At 65.3% G+C, this 15,814-nt stretch overlaps 7 protein-coding genes across 7 annotated transcripts; 5 read left to right on the plus strand and 2 right to left on the minus strand.

The window, feature by feature from the left end:
- Window positions 1-303: 303 nt before the first annotated feature.
- On the plus strand, window positions 304-2,036 carry FA09DRAFT_348105 (FMN-linked oxidoreductase; the record flags this gene model as incomplete). Its single annotated transcript, XM_025744812.1, has 4 exons — window positions 304-640; window positions 730-1,278; window positions 1,342-1,451; window positions 1,507-2,036. The coding sequence occupies 4 exons, from the start codon at window positions 304-306 to the stop codon at window positions 1,927-1,929; spliced, it is 1,419 nt and encodes a 472-aa protein (XP_025598402.1). The 3' UTR covers window positions 1,930-2,036.
- A 312-nt stretch (window positions 2,037-2,348) lies between these two features.
- FA09DRAFT_329752 (hypothetical protein) lies at window positions 2,349-3,789 on the plus strand. Its single transcript, XM_025742304.1, has 4 exons — window positions 2,349-2,662; window positions 2,733-3,045; window positions 3,122-3,290; window positions 3,366-3,789. The coding sequence occupies exons 1-4, from the start codon at window positions 2,417-2,419 to the stop codon at window positions 3,556-3,558; spliced, it is 921 nt and encodes a 306-aa protein (XP_025598403.1). The 5' UTR covers window positions 2,349-2,416; the 3' UTR covers window positions 3,559-3,789.
- A 290-nt stretch (window positions 3,790-4,079) lies between these two features.
- Window positions 4,080-5,759, plus strand: FA09DRAFT_329753 (FMN-linked oxidoreductase). The gene is made up of 3 exons (XM_025742305.1): window positions 4,080-4,997; window positions 5,053-5,589; window positions 5,659-5,759. Exons 1-3 carry the CDS (start codon window positions 4,187-4,189, stop codon window positions 5,745-5,747), a joined length of 1,437 nt encoding a protein of 478 aa, XP_025598404.1. The 5' UTR covers window positions 4,080-4,186; the 3' UTR covers window positions 5,748-5,759.
- Window positions 5,760-5,795: 36 nt separating this feature from the next.
- Window positions 5,796-7,761, minus strand: FA09DRAFT_329756 (aspartate amino-transferase). The gene is made up of 5 exons (XM_025742306.1): window positions 7,547-7,761; window positions 7,402-7,438; window positions 7,106-7,223; window positions 6,728-7,042; window positions 5,796-6,640 (listed from the first exon to the last, which is right to left on the minus strand). The coding sequence occupies exons 1-5, from the start codon at window positions 7,608-7,610 to the stop codon at window positions 5,870-5,872; spliced, it is 1,305 nt and encodes a 434-aa protein (XP_025598405.1). The 5' UTR covers window positions 7,611-7,761; the 3' UTR covers window positions 5,796-5,869.
- Window positions 7,762-8,130: 369 nt separating this feature from the next.
- Window positions 8,131-8,325, plus strand: FA09DRAFT_284043 (zf-CSL-domain-containing protein; the record flags this gene model as incomplete). Its single annotated transcript, XM_025739861.1, has 1 exon — window positions 8,131-8,325. A coding segment is annotated over one exon (195 nt), but the record flags the coding sequence as incomplete, so codon positions are not given.
- A 1,073-nt stretch (window positions 8,326-9,398) lies between these two features.
- Window positions 9,399-12,819, minus strand: FA09DRAFT_18178 (WD40 repeat-like protein). The gene is made up of 14 exons (XM_025739333.1): window positions 12,251-12,819; window positions 11,721-12,055; window positions 11,512-11,636; window positions 11,379-11,447; window positions 11,302-11,323; window positions 11,067-11,251; window positions 10,950-11,013; window positions 10,442-10,880; window positions 10,341-10,379; window positions 10,237-10,279; window positions 10,069-10,169; window positions 9,936-10,007; window positions 9,727-9,881; window positions 9,399-9,663 (listed from the first exon to the last, which is right to left on the minus strand). Exons 1-14 carry the CDS (start codon window positions 12,631-12,633, stop codon window positions 9,638-9,640), a joined length of 2,058 nt encoding a protein of 685 aa, XP_025598407.1. The 5' UTR covers window positions 12,634-12,819; the 3' UTR covers window positions 9,399-9,637.
- A 131-nt stretch (window positions 12,820-12,950) lies between these two features.
- On the plus strand, window positions 12,951-14,024 carry FA09DRAFT_329759 (Vps55-domain-containing protein). Its single transcript, XM_025742307.1, has 2 exons — window positions 12,951-13,028; window positions 13,273-14,024. The coding sequence occupies exons 1-2, from the start codon at window positions 13,010-13,012 to the stop codon at window positions 13,866-13,868; spliced, it is 615 nt and encodes a 204-aa protein (XP_025598408.1). The 5' UTR covers window positions 12,951-13,009; the 3' UTR covers window positions 13,869-14,024.
- Window positions 14,025-15,814: the final 1,790 nt, after the last annotated feature.

Here is a 15,814-nt window from a genome sequence, read left to right on the forward strand (position 1 = left end):
CGAGAGAGAGAGAGGGAGAGAGAGAGAGAGAGAGAGAGAGAGAGAGAGAGAGAGAGAGAGAGGTGAGGGCGAGAGGCAATCGCGGCGTCGCCGTCGCGGCACGCCAGGGCGCCGCCTCGTCAGCGTCCTTGCCGCGCGGCGGCGCGGTGCATTCTATTCGCTTTTTGGGCCTTGCCTGCGCGCCGCGGTGCGCGCTTCCTTCCTGCCCACCAGCACATGAGCGTCCCTGCCTTGCGGCCGCTCCTCCTTCGCACCCGCCTCTCCGCAGCATCTCTTCGCTGGCGCCGCTCGCTCCTCTCCGGCATGCCTACCCGTCCTGCGCCTGCCGAGGCCGGCAGCAGCACCGACGGCGCCGGCGGCGCGCCGAGCAGCAAGCGTGCGCGCGTGGCGCCCGCCGTGCCCGTGGCGCCCTACTCGCTCCTCCCCGCCGATGCGCCCGCGCTCGACGACGTGCTGGCTGCGGCACACGCAGCGGGCCGCAAATGCCCCGTGCCCTTCCGCACAGGCCTCTTCCTCGCGCCCATGGTGCGCAGCGGCTCGCTGCCCACGCGCCTGCTCAGCCTGCAGTACGGCGCCAGCCTCGTCTGGGGCCCCGAGATTGTCGACCGCGCCATCATGGGCTGCACGCGCGTCGTGAATGGTGAGTGCAGCTGCTGCGTCTGGCTTCGGGCCGGCGGCGTTGCGATGGCCCCCTCCTGCGGCGTCTGACGCCTCCTCACGCTGCGGCAGAGGACACGGGTCTGGTGTCCTTCGTCAAGGACGAGAAGGAGATCTTCACGACGCATCCCGTCGAGCGCAAGCAGGTCATCTTCCAGCTCGGCTCCGCCAATGCGGCCTGGGCATACGAGGCGATCAAGTTCGTCACCGCGCACGACGACGTGGCAGGCGTGGATCTGAACTGCGGTTGCCCAAAGCCCTTCTCCACCATCGGCGGCATGGGCGCGCATCTCCTCACGACGCCCGACATTCTCTGCGACGTGCTGCGCGCCATGCGCAGAGCGGCGCCGCCGCACGTCAGCGTCAGCTGCAAGATTCGCCTGCTGCCGTCGCGCGAGGAGACGCAGGCGCTGGTGCGCCAGATTCTGCGCCTCGGCATCATCGACAACTTGACGGTGCACTGCCGCACCAAGGAGATGCGTCCGCGCGAGCCGGCTTTGCTGGATCGTCTGCGCGAAGTCGTCGAGATTGTGAGGGAGGAGACGGGAGGGAAGCTGCCGCTGTGCTGTAATGGAGACGCGTGGGATTGGAACGAGGCGAAACGCATCATGGAGATGACCGGTGAGTCCAGCATGCACGTCGCTGGTGCTTGCCGCAGCATGTCGCTGATGGCCCACACCGCAGGCGTGACGTCGGTGATGATCGCTCGTGGTGCAGAGGCGAACCCGTCGTGCTTTGCGCCCCGAGGCGTCTCGTCAATAGCCGACGAGGTAGCACCGCAATACGTGCGCTACGTGAGTACGACAGCGACCTCGGTTGCATCTGCCCTCGTCTTACACTCAACGACAGGCGGCCTACTTCAACAACAACTTCGGCAACAGCAAGTTCTGCATGATGCAGTTTACGCTCAAGCCCTCGTCCAACTTTGCGCCGCACGCGCCCGTGCTGCCCAATGCGCGGAGCAAGAAGCAGCTGTCGGAGGTGCGGCAGGGCATGGAGCGCGCAAAGACGATCGAGGAGATGGCGCAGGTGTTTGGCGTGGATGTGGAGGCGGTGCGAGCGGCAAAGGCAGAGGAGATTCTCGCGCCCGTAAGGAAGGCATTGGAGGCGAGAGAGGAGGGAGAGTTGAAGCAGGACCAGGAGCTCAAGAAGGCCACGGAACGTGGCGCAGAGATCAGTCAGGAGACTGTCGCCGCGGCGAAGCAGGAGGAGCACTCCGCTGCACCGTCTGTGCAAGAGCCGGCGCCCGAGCGGCCGATCGTTGTCGCCTGAAGCGTCTCTCTGCCCTCTCCCGTCTCATTTGTACTCTACCGCCCAATCATATCACCTCGCCTGTCGCGCTCTTCCTCACTGAGCAGCCGAACAGGCTTGACGCCCAACGGATCGTGATGAGTTCGAGATGCCTGAACGACGAGAGGGAGCGCAGAGGGAGTAGCCTGCTCCAGGTAGCGGGCATCGCGGCCCTGGAACGTCAGCAGCGCTCGCGGGCACAGACCAATCCAGGACTCATACTAGCCTATCTTTCTCGACAATTTGAGCTCTAAATGAGCTTCCCAAGCCCCGTATCCGACGACGCAGGTGCCATCAGAGAGTAGCTGGAGGGGCCAGGGGGGCGGCGCGATGCTGACGTAAGCCAAAAGTCGAATCTGCGCGCGACGGCGCGGCCCGCGCGCCTCTCTTGCTGCTCCGCGCCCTCCGACGGCGAGGGGAAGCCTTTCTCTCCACCTCCTCACCTCAACCCCACGCACGCTCGCCCAGCATGCCTCGGTCCCGCTCCTCCAGCTCTTCCTCCTCCTCTTCTTCCAGCAGCTCGTCGTCCTCGTCGAGCTCCTCCTCTCGCCCCGCCGCCGCCGCGCCCGCCGCGACGGTGCCTGCCGCCGCGCAGCCGCAGCGCAATGCGCCGATGCCGTACAAGCCCGAGCCAGGCTATGGTGCCGCAGCGCTCGCCGAGATGCCGGTGCTGTCGGGCGGGCAGGAGTTGTGGGCGGTGCGCGTGCCCGATGGCGTGAGTCCTTCCGCGCGTGGCGGAGCGAGAAGGAGAAGGCCAGGGCTGACAGCGCTCTCTGATGCATCAGGTCCGCCCGAGAGATCTTGATGGCCTCGTCCTCTCCTTGCCAAAAGGAGCGCATGGCTCAGACCTCGCAAGGCTGCCGCTGAACGGCACCACGTATGCGCTCCGCTCGCTGGCGCCTCAAGCGCCCGACAGCGCGGCACTGGCCGGCGGCGCGCCGGGCGTGGGCGCCGGCAAGAGCAACGAACAGACGACGCAGCTCATTGCCATGGCTGCGGGAGCCGGAAAGGCACGACAGGAAGATGCGAGTGCCGACGGACCGGTGGAGATGAGAGGCTTTACGGTCTTGGTGCCCAGTCAGGGAAAGCTCAAGGCCAGTGAGTTGCACACGATGCCCCTCGCGAGGGTGGCCGCCACGTGCTGAGGCTGCGCCACTTTTCTCGATCCTCACAGCGAAGCAGCCCGTCAAGCAGCACCTGCACTTGGTGGCATTGCCGCCCAAGCTCAAGGCCGAGCCTTCGCCGGCGGCACGCAAGCTGCCGCCGCTGCCGCCGATGCCTCCCATGCCCATTGCGGCCGGCACGAAGCGGCGGCAGCCGGAGCACAAGCTCGGTGGCTTCTTGTGAGTCTCGCACTCCTGGCCCGCAGTCACTCTCACTGCGAGTGTGCTGATGCGCTGCCTCGTCCCTGTCTGCAGCCAGCCAGCAGGCTCCAACTCCACCCCGTCAGACGGTCCGCCGGCACACAAGAAGGCCAAGACGACGGCTGCACCTGCTGCCGCGAGTACTTCGCCGGCAAAGCAGCAGGAGAAGCTCGACAAGAAGGTCGAAAAGGAGGCCAGGAAGCTGCAGAAGGCCGAGGCGAAGAAGATGAAGAAGGAGCGCGCGTAGCAGACGCCTGCGCTTGCGATGCTGAATGAGGATCGCTGTCACTTGTGTTCTCGCTGCGAGGCAGTGTCGTCTGTGCTGTCAGTGCTGGTGCTTGCCTCTTGCTCTCGCGGTCACAGCACGTCGCACCGGCCCGGGCCTCGCCACGTTTAGGACGAGAGGCAGCGCTTCAACGCGAGCGTGTCTCCTTGACCAAGCCGCGACGCCTCGAGCTCATCGTGCTTGAGCAGGTCCCACGCGCCTGCGTCTGCCAAGAGCTAGCTCCGCGACTCGGCCGGAAATAAAGACTGGTGTGCGTCGCATGCCGTGCAGCACCAGCTGCTCCTTCACAACGCAGCGAGCAGGAGAGTCGAGTCAGTGGGCAAGGGCCAGATGGCGGGGCTGGCGTGCGCGCGTGCCAGTCAGAGTCTGAGTCGTTTGCCCCGCCGCGGCACGACGGCGCCACGCCTCCACCTTGCCGCCGCCGCGGAAGCGCGGAAGCAGCGGCAGCGGCGGCGGATGAGGTTCTCGCTCCACGCCGTGCGTGTTGCGTGCTTCGCCGGCGCCGGCCTCTCGCTCCTCGCAGCCACACGGGTTCGCAGCCCAGTCGCCGGCCTGCTCTGCTCCACGAGCTTCCTCAGCCCGCCGCCGCATGCTCCTACATAACCTCGTCCGTCGTGCCTCGCCCGGCTCCGCATTCCTCCCTCTCGCCTCGCGCACCCTGCACTCCTCGCCCCGCGCCAGCATGCCCAGCGACAAGATCTCCGACTATGCCTCGGGCCAGGCCGCGCCCGTGTGGCCGCAAGACAAGCCGCTGGCCCTCACGCTGGGCCACTTTGTGCCTGCGCGCGAGGGCCACCCTCCCGCCGGTGCTGTGCCTGCCGACATCGTGCCTGAGGGCGCCTCGCGGCCCAAGCTCTTCGATCCGCGAGTGCAGCTCAGCGCCAGCAACAGCGGCTTGGCGCTGAAGAACCGCGTCATCGTGTCGCCCATGTGCCAGTACTCGGCCAAGGACGGCTTTCCCTCGGTGTGGCACCTCAGCCATCTCGGCTCGTGGGCGCTGCACGGCGTCGGCTCCATCATGGTCGAGGCCAGCGGCGTCACGGCTGCGGGGCGCATCACGCCGCAGTGTCTCGGCATCTGGAAGGACGAGCACATCGACGCGCACGCCTCGCTCGTCTCGGCGCTGCGCACCGTGGCGCCCGGCCTGACCGTCGGCATCCAACTGGCGCACGCCGGTCGCAAGGCCAGCACGTGGTCGCCGTACCACCGCGGCGAGAAGAAGCACAAGGACTACGTCACCGATGCAGAGGGCGGATGGGAGGGAGAGGTGGTGGCGCCGAGCGCGGTGGCGTACGGAGAGGGCTGGATCACGCCGCGCGAGCTGTCGACAAAGGAGATGGAGGAGCTGCAGGAGCACTTCATCAGGGGCGCCGACCGCGCCTTCCAGGCTGGCTACGACTGTGAGTGCAATCGCAGCCGCCTGTGCGCCGAGCAGTACGCTGACCCTTGCTGCAGTCGTCGAGCTGCACGCAGCGCACGGCTACTTCCTGCACAGCTGTCTCTCTCCCCTCTCCAACAAGCGTACCGACGCCTACGGCGGCTCTTTTGAGGGGCGCACCAAGCTGCTGCTCGACACGGTGCGTGCCATCCGCAGCAAGTACCCCAACAAGTCGCTCTGGGTGCGCGTCAGCGGCACCGACTTTGCCGAGCACGTCGAGGCCGACGGCCAGGCCACGTGGAATGGCGACGAGACGAAGAAGCTTGCGCCGCTGCTGGATGCAGAGGGAGTGGACGTGCTCGATGTCAGCGCCGGTGGCCTCGTGCCCTTCCAGAAGATCTCGCCCAAGCCGGCGTACCAGCTCGAGTTTGCGGCAGGCGTCAAGCAGACCAAGCCTAAGAAGATGCTCGTCGGCGCCGTCGGCATGATGGAGGGCGACGAATACCCGGGCCAGGTGGCCGAAGACGCACTGCAGCGCGGCGACTGCGACCTCATCCTGCTCGCGCGCGGCATGATGGCCGACCCGGCGTGGACGGAGCACGCAGCTACGGAGCGTGAGTGCCTTGCTGCCACGGCCCCGATGCCATCTCGCTCGTCGCTGACCCGTCCTTCTCACACCTCAGTCATGGGCGTGCGCTGTGCCGGCTCGCCGCAGTACCACCGCACGCACCCGGCCAAGCGTCCGCCGCCGCGCGCGCAGAACCACAACTAGACATCTTCCCCGCACATCCGATGCCTGGATCGCCGCTCTGCCACACCTCTGTCTGTTGATCGATCGCAATGACACACGCAGCACGGAGAAGCACAGCTGGGAGGATGAGGGCGAGAACAGGCTCAGGCGGTGCGGGCAGCCTTGTCGATGACCTCGGCCACGTACGCGACGTTGTGCGTGTTGAGGCCGGCCATCGAGATGCGCGAGTTGCCCGTCATGTAGATGTGGCCCTCGTCGACGATGTACTTGACCTGCTTCGGCGTGAGGCCGAGGTAGGAGAACATGCCGATCTGCTTCAGAATGTGGTCCCAGTTGCCGCCGGGCGCCGGCGTCTTGTGCTTCTCCGTCAGGAGCGAGTGCAGCTGCTTGCGCATGTCGATGATGCGCTCCGCCATGAACTTGACGTCCTTGTTCCACTGCTCCCACAGCGCATTGTCGTTGAGGATGAGACTGACGACGCGCGCGCCAAAGGCCGGCGGGTTGGAGATCTCGGCACGCTGGATGACGGAGAGCTGCGACTTGACGGCCGCCTCCTGCTTCTTGCTTGCCGACACGACGTGCAGCGCACCGACGCGCTCGCCGTACAGGCCGGCGTTCTTGGCGAAGCTCTGGCAGATCAGCAGCGGAATGTTCTTCTGCGCCACGAAGTGGCGGACCGCAAAGGCGTCGGCGTCTAATGAGCCAGACGCGAAGCCCTGGTAGGCACAGTCGAAGAAGGCCATGTGGCCCTTGGCGAGGAAGATGTCGCTGATCGCGCCCCACTGCTCCTTGGTGGGGTCGACGCCCGTGGGGTTGTGCGCACAGGCGTGCAGCAGGAACACGGAGCGGTTCGGTGCGGACTTGAGCGCGCCAGTGAAGCCCTCAAAGTCGAGGCCGACCGTCTTGGCATCGTACTGCACAGAAGACGGGTGTCAGAGTGACAACTACGACAAGCCCGCGCTCCTCGCTGCTCCTCTCTCTGCTCCGCCCGCGCAACTCACGTATGGGTAGTCGACGGGCTCGATGCCAGCGGCGTTGAAGATGGCCTTGTGGTTGGCCCACGTCGGGTTCGAGATGTAGATCTTCTTCTCGCCGCCCGCACGGCTCCAGTCGTAGAAGCGCGCCAGGAACACGGCGGCCAGGTGGTTGGCGCCCGTGCCGCTGATCGTCTGCACGCTCGTCACGCGCCCCTCGGACGTGGCCGCCGAGTCCTTGCCGAGGATCAGCTTGGCGGCCGAGGCCACGAACTCGGGCAGTCCAGTGATCGAGAGGTACTCGTGGTCCACCGTGTCGTCGTTCAGCAGGATAGCTTGTGCCTGCGAGTGAGAGTGAGCAGGCTGCGTCTCGGCACGACGCCGCTCGCTCTGCGCGTGACTCACCTTCTTGACGCTCGGCAGCACCCACGGCTTGCCGTCATTGTCGCGGTATGCGCCGACGCCCAGGTTCACCTTCTTCTCGTACTTGTCGGCCTTGTACGCCGCCGTCAACTGGAAGATGCTGCGTGCGCAGAGAGACCGCGGTCAGCTCTAAAGCCCTGAGCTTATCGAGATCGGCCAGCTCGACGCGGCGCTGCAGCTGCGTGCTGAAGAGGCCCTCCGAGCGCTGCAATACATCTGCCCGCCTCGCATTCTTCCTTGTTCCCTCAATCTCTCGCTCCCAACAGCAGGCGACTCACACGTCCGGCGGCGCCTGCGGCACGCTCTCCCACGTTGCTGCGAGAGGCAGGAAGGCCAGATCAGCGCTGGCAAGTCAGGGCCAGCAAGAGCTGGACAAAGCCGGCGCTCGGCGGCGCCGCGCCGCGCTGCTGCATGGACACGCACCGGAGGCACTCTGCGCCGGGTCGATGTGGCTCTGGATCTGGTCCAGACGGGCGTTGGCGGACATGCTGGGCGAGCGTGTGAAGGGACTGAGGCGGGGATGTGCGTCGTGCGGGTCGAGCTGAAGCGGGAGGTCGTGAGGGGGGTGAGAGATGCTCGTGCGGTGACGCGACGGCGGACGGAGACGGAGCCGAGGAGAAGAGAGGGGTGGAGGAGGTGAGGAAGCAACGATTGGAATGCGAGGCGAGGCCAGGCCCAGTCAGGGCTCGGGGTGCGCCTGCTGCTGGTCCAAGCCACGGCGCCCACACAGCCGGCGCGGCGCAGCCACTTTCTCGCCAGGCACGCCGCCTGTCTTGTGCCTTCTCACGCGGGCGCACCGCGCAATACAAAGCGAGCTGAAGCGCGAAAGGGTCTGGCCACTACAACGGCGCCGGCGCATTGTTGTAGTGCGCAGATTCCCGAGGCTGCCTTCCCGCACGAGAGAGCCGCTCGCCCGCTCGCCACTTTTTGGCTGGCTGCTGCTTCGCACACGACTCCCACCACCGCCGTCCGCTCTCTTCTCAGCTCCTCACGCGATGCCGAAGCAGTCCATCTACGACGAGGTGGAGCTGGAGGATCTGGCCTACGACGCCGAGCGCGATCTCTTCCACTACCCCTGCCCGTGCGGCGACCGCTTCGAGATCACGCGCAAGCAGCTCAGGGACGCCGAGGACATTGCAACGTGCCCCAGCTGCTCGCTTGTCATCCGCGTCGTGTTTGATCCGGTGAGTAGGAGAGACGGGACATGGATTTGGAGGTGTGCTGCGCTCGTGAAGGGAAGACAGCAAGGACGGAGCGGACATTGGCGCACTGCTGTGGGTGCTCCACTACCCAAGCGTCCACTCACGGCTGGGGCTCGAGCGAGCCGCCTCGAGGGCGTGAGGGCGGTGCTTGACCGCTTCGAGCTTGCAAGTCACAGTTTCTTCGACTCTCCGTGTCGTCCTATCTTCCCGGGCTGCTTCTTCGTTGCTGACCTGCTCTGTCGCCCACAGCTCGACTTCGAAGACGATGACGACGATGCAGCTACAGCTGCGCCGACTGTAGCGTCGGCGGGACAGACGGCGAGCGTCGGTGCTTGAGGCCTGCGGCCTGCGGCCTGCGTCGTCCGGCGAAGCAGTGTTGCTTCGCTCATCTCTCATCGTCGCCGCACCTCATCCATCTCTCGACGCCTACGGCGATGCCGACGCCGAGCACAAGGGCACGACATCTGCAACGCAACGTCTTCGCGCTCGAGCCGGCTGGGCTCAGCGCAGCACGCTGTGCAGTTCGTTCCTCTTGAGCGACAGCCCAAGTGTATACGCCGAGTGCGCCAATGATGCGCTCGCATCTTCAAGCAAGCATCTTGAGGCTGCGGGCGCATGATTGTCGCGTCGGCATCCACATTCGATCTGTTGCTCAAGGGCACGAAGAGCTTCACAGCGTCGTCGGGCACAGATTGCGCAACGCGACCGCTCGTTCCCGCGCCAACACTTTCGCTCGCGATCTGGGCACAGCGCAGGGCACGGCGAAGCTCCGTCGTGCTACGGTACGGCATCTTGAGTGTACTAGCCGCGTCGCAGCATGTTGTGCCCGCGTCTCCAAGCCTTTGAAGACTGCGGCGCAACATGCTCGACATCGGCACCTACACTCGTGATGCCAACTCGAGAGCGCAACGCGCCTCACCCTCGCTTGCGCAAACGTGCGCTTCGGACTCGCGCTACAGCACGGCAATCAGCGAGAGAGATGACTCCGTCTGTTCGACGAGCGCGGGCGCAGCTCGTCTACCCTCTCATCCGGCCGCTGGCCTCGCGCGCCAGCTCTGGCCTGAATGCTCTTCGAGATCCGATCAGCCTCTCGCTGCTTAGCATCTCAAATCTCTCATCGCACAGCTCCATCGGTGACGCAATTCCATTTGTATCTTTGCCCCTTTCCGGCTCAGCAAGAGCGCGTCCTGCGTCGACCTGTCAGCGACTGCCTCGTCGTTCGGCAGCCGCAGCCGCCACCGCGCGTGTGCGATCCAGACTGCTCTCCTCGTCCTCCTTCTCCGGCTTCCAGATCCACGTCCGCAGCACTCCATCATCGCCGCACGACGCCAGTGCCGCCTGTCATTGAGGACACATTAGCAATGCATCCTAGCAGAGAGAAGGCAGATAGGAAGAACGCACCTGAGCAGCGCACCACCTGGCCGAATACACGACGCCGGGACCGTGTTCCAGCGTCTGGATGACCTCGCCCGACTCCATGTCGGAGAGATAGACACTGCCACACTCGCTGCCCGAGGCGATGAGCGAGTTGTGTGCAAAGTGCGACTTGACGAAGTCTGCGTTGCGCAGGCAGTGAGCAAGGGATAGCGAGTGGTGGACAAGAGAGGCACACACTGGACCGCGTGTTGGTCGCGCCCTTGAAGCGCACCAGGGGCTTGAGAGTGCGGAGGTCGTGCAGCAGACTGTGTGCGAGTGAAGGGAGGCGTGAGCGATGCATAGCGCAACGCGGCTCATTGAACGCACCTCTGATTGTCCTTGCCCGCCGACAAGAGCGTACGCGAGGTCTGGTCCACCTCGACGGAGGTGACTTCGCCCAAGTGTGCGTGAAGCGTGCGCACGGCAAGCTGCAGAGTGAAGCATGGGTCAGAGAAGCGCCACGCAGGCCAGTGACGAGGCGATGGGCTGACTCACGCCGCTGTTGAGATCCCACAGTCGAATGCCAGTGTCCTTTGAGCTGGCGACAGTGCAAGATGTCAGCACCGCCGTCAGTGCGCATGTCGCGAGCCGTCACTCACGCAGTGATGGCCAGTCGGCCGGCCGGGTCGAATGTCACGCTGCCAGAGGTAGCAGCCGTCAGTCTCATGCGCACGTGAAGGCACGTCGAGCAACTGCTCACCTCGAGATGCCAAGCGAGTGCCCGGTAAAAGTCGACGTCAAAGCCGCCGTCTGTGCGTCGTAGAGGCGCACCAGCTTGTCATAGCCTCCCGTGAGGATCGCCGTGCCCGCCTGGTTCCACCGACAGGCATACACATCCCCCACCGCGCTGCCCATCGTAGCTTTCAGCTCTCCACTGCGTCCCCACAGCTTCACCGTGCCGTCTCCTCCGGCGCTCAGCACATGCTGTCCGGCGATGGTGGCGTCGACATCCCACACGCGTCCGCCGTGATCGAGCACTGCTTCGCAGCGGGCGCTCTCGGCATCCCATATGCGCACGGAGCCGTCTGAAGAGCCAGATACGAGCGAGCGCCCTTCGGAGCCGACCCAGGCCAGCGCCTTCACGTTGCGACGATGTCCGCGGAACGTGTGAAGCACACTGTCGGGCACGACGTAGGACTCTTTGCGAACGGGCAACGGAGTGAGCATGGGACGACGGGCGAAGGCGCAGCCTAGCGAAGGCAGCTCACCGTAGTCATGCAGCAGCGTATTGACTCGCGGTGCCTTTCTCGGATGGTATCTGGCAAACTCGACCTGCGTCGCACATCAGCTCGGCACTCCTCTCGCAACGCCCAAGCAGGACTCGCCTGGTACGCGACGGCCATGTGCAGCAGATTCCTCAAGCGATGAGGCGGCACGTAAGGCGCACTATCGTCCGCTGCCTCAATGCGATCTTGCTCTAGCAGGCCACTGAACTGCGCCACGAGTGCTTCGCGTGCCGGTTGCACGCCTTCCCACGCCCGGAAAGAAGGCGCATCGGTGATCGACTTGGCTGTAGGTGGGTGAGCGAGGCGCGGGGCGAGGGCGGAGAGCAGGACGTACCGGAGAGAAGATAGCAGAGATCCTGCGGCCAAGAGCGTCAGCCGGCTTCTTGGTCAGACACGAGCGCGTGAGCATACCTTGAACTCTCCAGCGTAAGGTTGATAGTGCTCCAAGCCTCTCAGTCGCTTATTGAGGAATGTGAACGCCTAGGAACGGGGCCCCTCGTCAGCCCCAGGCTCTCGCAAGTGTGTGCGTTCATGCGCGCCTCACCTTTTGAAATTCTCTTCCATCGACGAGCTCGAGGAAGATCTGCTTGTACACGGCATAGCGAAAGGCGTTTGCACTGCGCACCAGAGGCTTGGAGAGGAGCTTCTCGACTTCATCCCACGCGCCCTCTGCCCGTCCAAGCGCAACGTGTCAGTCTTTGTCTCAGCGTTTGTGCGGCTCGCTATCAAAGGGGACGGGAGTAGACAACGCACCTAGAATGCCCTTGCGGATCGTTCTGGCATCTCCACTCTTCTCCTCTCGTTCCCTCACTTTGCCGCTCCACTCTTCAGAGAGCATCTGTCGAGTCGCACCCAGACCCTCCTCCGCCAGGAACTGGTCGATCAGCCTCAGCACATCGTCTCGCAGCCGTGGGTCGTTCCACGGGAGGATGGCGCTGCGCGCGGCGGGACCGGCGTCAGAGACTTGCGAGGAGGAAGAGGAGGCGTTGAGATGGGGCACGACGAAGGAAGGTGCGAGCGAAGGCGGAGGTCGCATGCCGTGCAGTTGGAGATTGGCTACGACGTGGTCGCGAGATTGGGCCAGTAACCTGTGGGCAGCGGGCGTGAGACGAACGCTCGTTGGTGCACAGACGAGCAGAGGCGCTGGAGGTCCTAGTGTGCAGCTGCTATCCCCCTTTGCTCTCGCTACCAGCACTGGCCAGCTCCCGCCTGCTCTCTTCGCTCCCCGACTCAGTGCCCTGCGCATCAACAATCAGGCATCGCACCCCGGCACAGCCACTCACACTTTCCGTCTAGCCTTCCAAGCCTCTCGGGTGCCGCCAGCCTCCTGTTCCTGACCCTCCTGTCCCTCTCGTTGCTCTTCCGCGCTTTGCCCGCCCTCTTCTCCTTCCAGCTCGGGCAGTGCCCTACTCAGGACCCCCGGGCTCGAAGCCGACATTTGCATGCCACTGCTCCCGCTGCTTGCGCCTGCCGAGGAGCCAGCAAAGGCCGCGGCTGGCGGCAGGCCGAGCGAGTCGCCGTTGCGCTCGCCATTCGAGGCGCCGGCGCTGGGCCCGGAGCTGGAGCCGGCGGCGCTCAGATAGGCGTTGCGCCCCATGCTGGGCCGCGGCGTGGTCGGCGAGGGCAGCGAGCCGCTGTTGGAGAGCGCATCGAGCATGTCGGTCATCTCGGGCGCAGCTGCGGCGGCTGCTCCACTTCGCGGCTCGGAGAGCGGGAGTGGCTGCGAGGGCGAGAGCAAGCCGGATAGGCTGCGCAGGTGACGCTCCGAAGCTGCGCTGAGCTGTATCCAGCAGCGCTGAGCTGCGGTGGAATGCTGCTTGTGGTAAGGGCTGCGGCGGTAGAGGCGGAGGTGAGGCTCATGCGGCAGCGCACGTCGAGGCTTGGCTCTCCGCTCCGCCTCGCCGCCGCGCCGCCGCACGGCCGCGCCGTCGCTCGCCGAGCGGCGCGCAGCGCGGGGCTTGGCTGCTCTCCACATCCGCCTCACCCACTCATCCCCTCGTCCGTCTGCAAGCTCCGTCGCTTGTGCTTGCCTCTTGCCCATCATGGCTGCCGGACTCAAGAGTGAGTGCTGCTGGCCCGAGTGTGCCACACAGGAGAGCGACAAAGACGACGCGCGGCTGCCTGTGGAGCTGGCCATCTCATCGACGATGGCGCAGCTCCACCGCCCCAAGAGCCGCCTCTGAACCCAAGCTCGGGTCGCTCCGCAGCTTTGACGCTTGAGGCACATCCAGCGAGAAAGTATGCTTGGGCGCACCTGATCTGCCCGTGCTCGCGCGAGCGCCCTGCTGACCCCTGGACTCTCTAGCCGTCATCTTCCTCTCCGTCTCTCTAGCCTTCGGCTTTCTCCTCATCATCCTCAGCTGCGCGCTCTACGGCAACTGGCTGCCTCTCCTCGTTGCGCTCCTCTACGTGCTCGCGCCTCTACCCAACTCCATCTGCGCGCGCTGTGCCGGCGCAGACGACTTCTCGGCAGACTACAACAGCGCCTTCTTGGACTTTGGCAACTGGCTCACGGCCGCGACGGTCGTGAGCGGCTTTGCGCTGCCTATTACGCTGGCGCATGCGGGCATCATTCGGGAAATGGCGTGTATCATGAGCTCGGCGGGAGGGCTGCTGGTGTACGGCACTAGTGAGTTGGCTAGCAAAGCAGGGAGAGACGCCGCCGGGGAACGGATGGGAGAGATGGGGAGATGTGCATGCGCTACTGTTCAGCTGCCGAGGTGGAGCCAGAAAGAGTACGACGCTCCCTTGTCTCAGCCAGCCGCTATCAGAGGGCGTGCCAGCTCCGCGCACCAAGCTGTGTCCGCCCTCGGTCGTGCTTCAACTGACGCGCCCTCCCTATCACCACCCGCAGTGATGACGTACGCCAGCTTCTTCAACGAGGGCGACGATGTGTTCTGAGCAGGGAGCGCGGCGGGCTGCGTGGTGTCATTGTAGTTGAGCTGGGCTTGCCTTTTGGGCCTCGTTCGGTCACCAATGGAATGGGGATGCGCTCGAGATGAGGACGTGCGCGCTGGTGTGTGGGAGACGGGTGGCGAAGAGGAGTCAAGCCAGCAGCGACAAGTCTAGGCCTGATGCGCTTTGCAAGCTGCTGCTGGCATTCGCCGCGCTCGCGAGCCGCAAGTTTCAGCCAGCAGCTCGGCTGCGGCAACTAGTGTGCGGCCACATGCGGCGGGGCGACCACGCCGTCTGCTCCTCCCTCGAGCACCGCGTTGCGCAGCGCCCAGGAGATTCGCGCTCTGTGGCACAATCCAAGCGCAGTGAAGTGATCAGCGACGATTCTTGTGCTCTCTCCAGCTCGCAGCTGCGCGACACGCGAGATGCGTAGCTGTGCCGTCCGAGGGGGGCTTACATCGGCGCCCGAGCCAGCTAAAGACGATGCACTTTATGGCAGGCCAGCATCCGTGCCGCAGATACGCGTCTGACAGTGGTGCGCCAACGATCGAGCGGCGGAGAACACGGGCGCGAGCTCTAGCAGCAGCACAAGTCCAACTCCTGCGGCTGGATATGCGGCAGGCGAGCCAGGATCTCCTCTTCACAAGCCGGCGCAAGGATGAACGCAAAGCGAGTGCAGCAGGATGAAAGGCCCCGACGCAGCGCAGCGCGCAAGCATGGAGTGCCAACCACGACGCTGTGCATCTAGCTCGGCTGTGCCATTAGCAGCCGCCGATGGCCCGCAAGACGAAGCAAAGCTGCGCCATGAGCGCATAGACTGTCGCTTAGAGCCAGCAGGCTCATCTCCTCTGCACACCAACGACGAGCCCGCCGGCAGCGCAGGTGCTCACGTCCCTGACTCGCAGAGCGCCACTGCCCGTCCTGTCGCCCCATTGATGCGACGACAGTGCCCATGTCGAGGGTTTCCGCTCTCGCAGCCGAGGCTCAAGTCTGAGCACAGGGCCCCGAAGTCTCTCGCTCCCGTGCCAGTCCGACCCAGGCCAGGCGGCCTCAGCGCGTGCCTTCGCTGTCTCTGCCCGCGCTCGTCTATGCGCCATCCTCACAGCACAGTCGCTCTGTTCCCATCTCATGCCATTCATGCGCCAGACTCCTTGATGCGCATCGCCTTAGACGCATGTGTCAGCTGCGAAGCGCGACGCACAGCCGCGGCCTGCTCATCCGTGGAGGGAGCCCACTCACCAGCTGCACCTTCTGCCTGACCAGGTCCTTGAAGCGGCGGCGATGGCGCTCGCTGCGCTTCCGTCTCCGCTCCTGGTTTGGCTTCTCGTAGCGCTCGCCGAGTGCGAGCTCGCGGCGCACCTGGTTCTTGTTGAGCGTGGCGGTGAGCTGCTTGTAGAGCATCGCGACGTTGCCCGGCCCCTGCGGCACGGCTCGGTCGGGCGTGGAGAACGCGTGCTTGCGCCCCTCGGTGGTGGGACTCGGCGGCACCGGCATGCCGCGCAGCGGGCGTGCGGCAAAGTGCGCCTCGGCGCGCGCCTCGTCGCTGCTGGCCGCACGCGCGGCGTCGGGCGAGACGTCGGTGTACATGACCTTGCCCAGCGCCTCCATCAGCGGCGTCGTTGCCGACGAGGAGCTGGAGCTGGCGCGCGCGAAGAGGCGCGGCGCCGGCAGGAGCGATGCGCTGGGCCGTGCCAGAAGCGTGCGTGCGCAGGCGACGCTGCCGGAGAAGAGCCGCATGGTGAGGTGTGGTGGAGAGAGAAGCAGCGCGGCGCGGCGCCTGGATTTGCCTCTCTGGACGGCGTGGGAGCAGGGCCAGCTCGCGGCGCGCGACTCTTCCGCCCGCCAGACTGGCCGACGAGCATGAGCGTCCGCCGTGCTTGCTGCTGGCGGCGCTTACACCTCAGACTGAGACTGCAGATAGTACAGAAAGAGGTGACTGTGTTGCTCTGTGC

The sequence above is a fragment of the Tilletiopsis washingtonensis genome (genome assembly GCF_003144115.1).
Source record: "Tilletiopsis washingtonensis strain MCA 4186 unplaced genomic scaffold FA09scaffold_10, whole genome shotgun sequence".
Taxonomy (NCBI): domain Eukaryota; kingdom Fungi; phylum Basidiomycota; class Exobasidiomycetes; order Entylomatales; genus Tilletiopsis; species Tilletiopsis washingtonensis.

Excerpts from the sequence above, each read along its gene's own strand:
- FA09DRAFT_329752 (XM_025742304.1), top strand. The coding sequence starts at position 2,417 with ATGCCTCGGTCCCGCTCCTCCAGCTCTTCCTCCTCCTCTTCTTCCAGC. Across the intron at positions 2,663-2,732 it reads CGGTGCGCGTGCCCGATGGC|GTCCGCCCGAGAGATCTTGA; the intron begins GTGAGTCCTTCC and ends CTGATGCATCAG. Across the intron at positions 3,291-3,365 it reads CACAAGCTCGGTGGCTTCTT|CCAGCCAGCAGGCTCCAACT; the intron begins GTGAGTCTCGCA and ends CCCTGTCTGCAG.
- FA09DRAFT_18178 (XM_025739333.1), bottom strand. The coding sequence starts at position 12,633 with ATGACCGACATGCTCGATGCGCTCTCCAACAGCGGCTCGCTGCCCTCG. Across the intron at positions 11,252-11,301 it reads TCTCTGCTATCTTCTCTCCG|CCAAGTCGATCACCGATGCG; the intron begins GTACGTCCTGCT and ends ACCCACCTACAG. Across the intron at positions 11,014-11,066 it reads ACATGGCCGTCGCGTACCAG|GTCGAGTTTGCCAGATACCA; the intron begins GCGAGTCCTGCT and ends TGTGCGACGCAG.
- FA09DRAFT_329753 (XM_025742305.1), top strand. The coding sequence starts at position 4,187 with ATGCTCCTACATAACCTCGTCCGTCGTGCCTCGCCCGGCTCCGCATTC. Across the intron at positions 4,998-5,052 it reads CTTCCAGGCTGGCTACGACT|TCGTCGAGCTGCACGCAGCG; the intron begins GTGAGTGCAATC and ends CCCTTGCTGCAG. Across the intron at positions 5,590-5,658 it reads GGAGCACGCAGCTACGGAGC|TCATGGGCGTGCGCTGTGCC; the intron begins GTGAGTGCCTTG and ends CTCACACCTCAG.
- FA09DRAFT_329756 (XM_025742306.1), bottom strand. The coding sequence starts at position 7,610 with ATGTCCGCCAACGCCCGTCTGGACCAGATCCAGAGCCACATCGACCCG. Across the intron at positions 7,224-7,401 it reads CCGCAGGCGCCGCCGGACGT|CATCTTCCAGTTGACGGCGG; the intron begins GTGAGTCGCCTG and ends CTGCGCACGCAG. Across the intron at positions 6,641-6,727 it reads AGCCCGTCGACTACCCATAC|TACGATGCCAAGACGGTCGG; the intron begins GTGAGTTGCGCG and ends TCTTCTGTGCAG.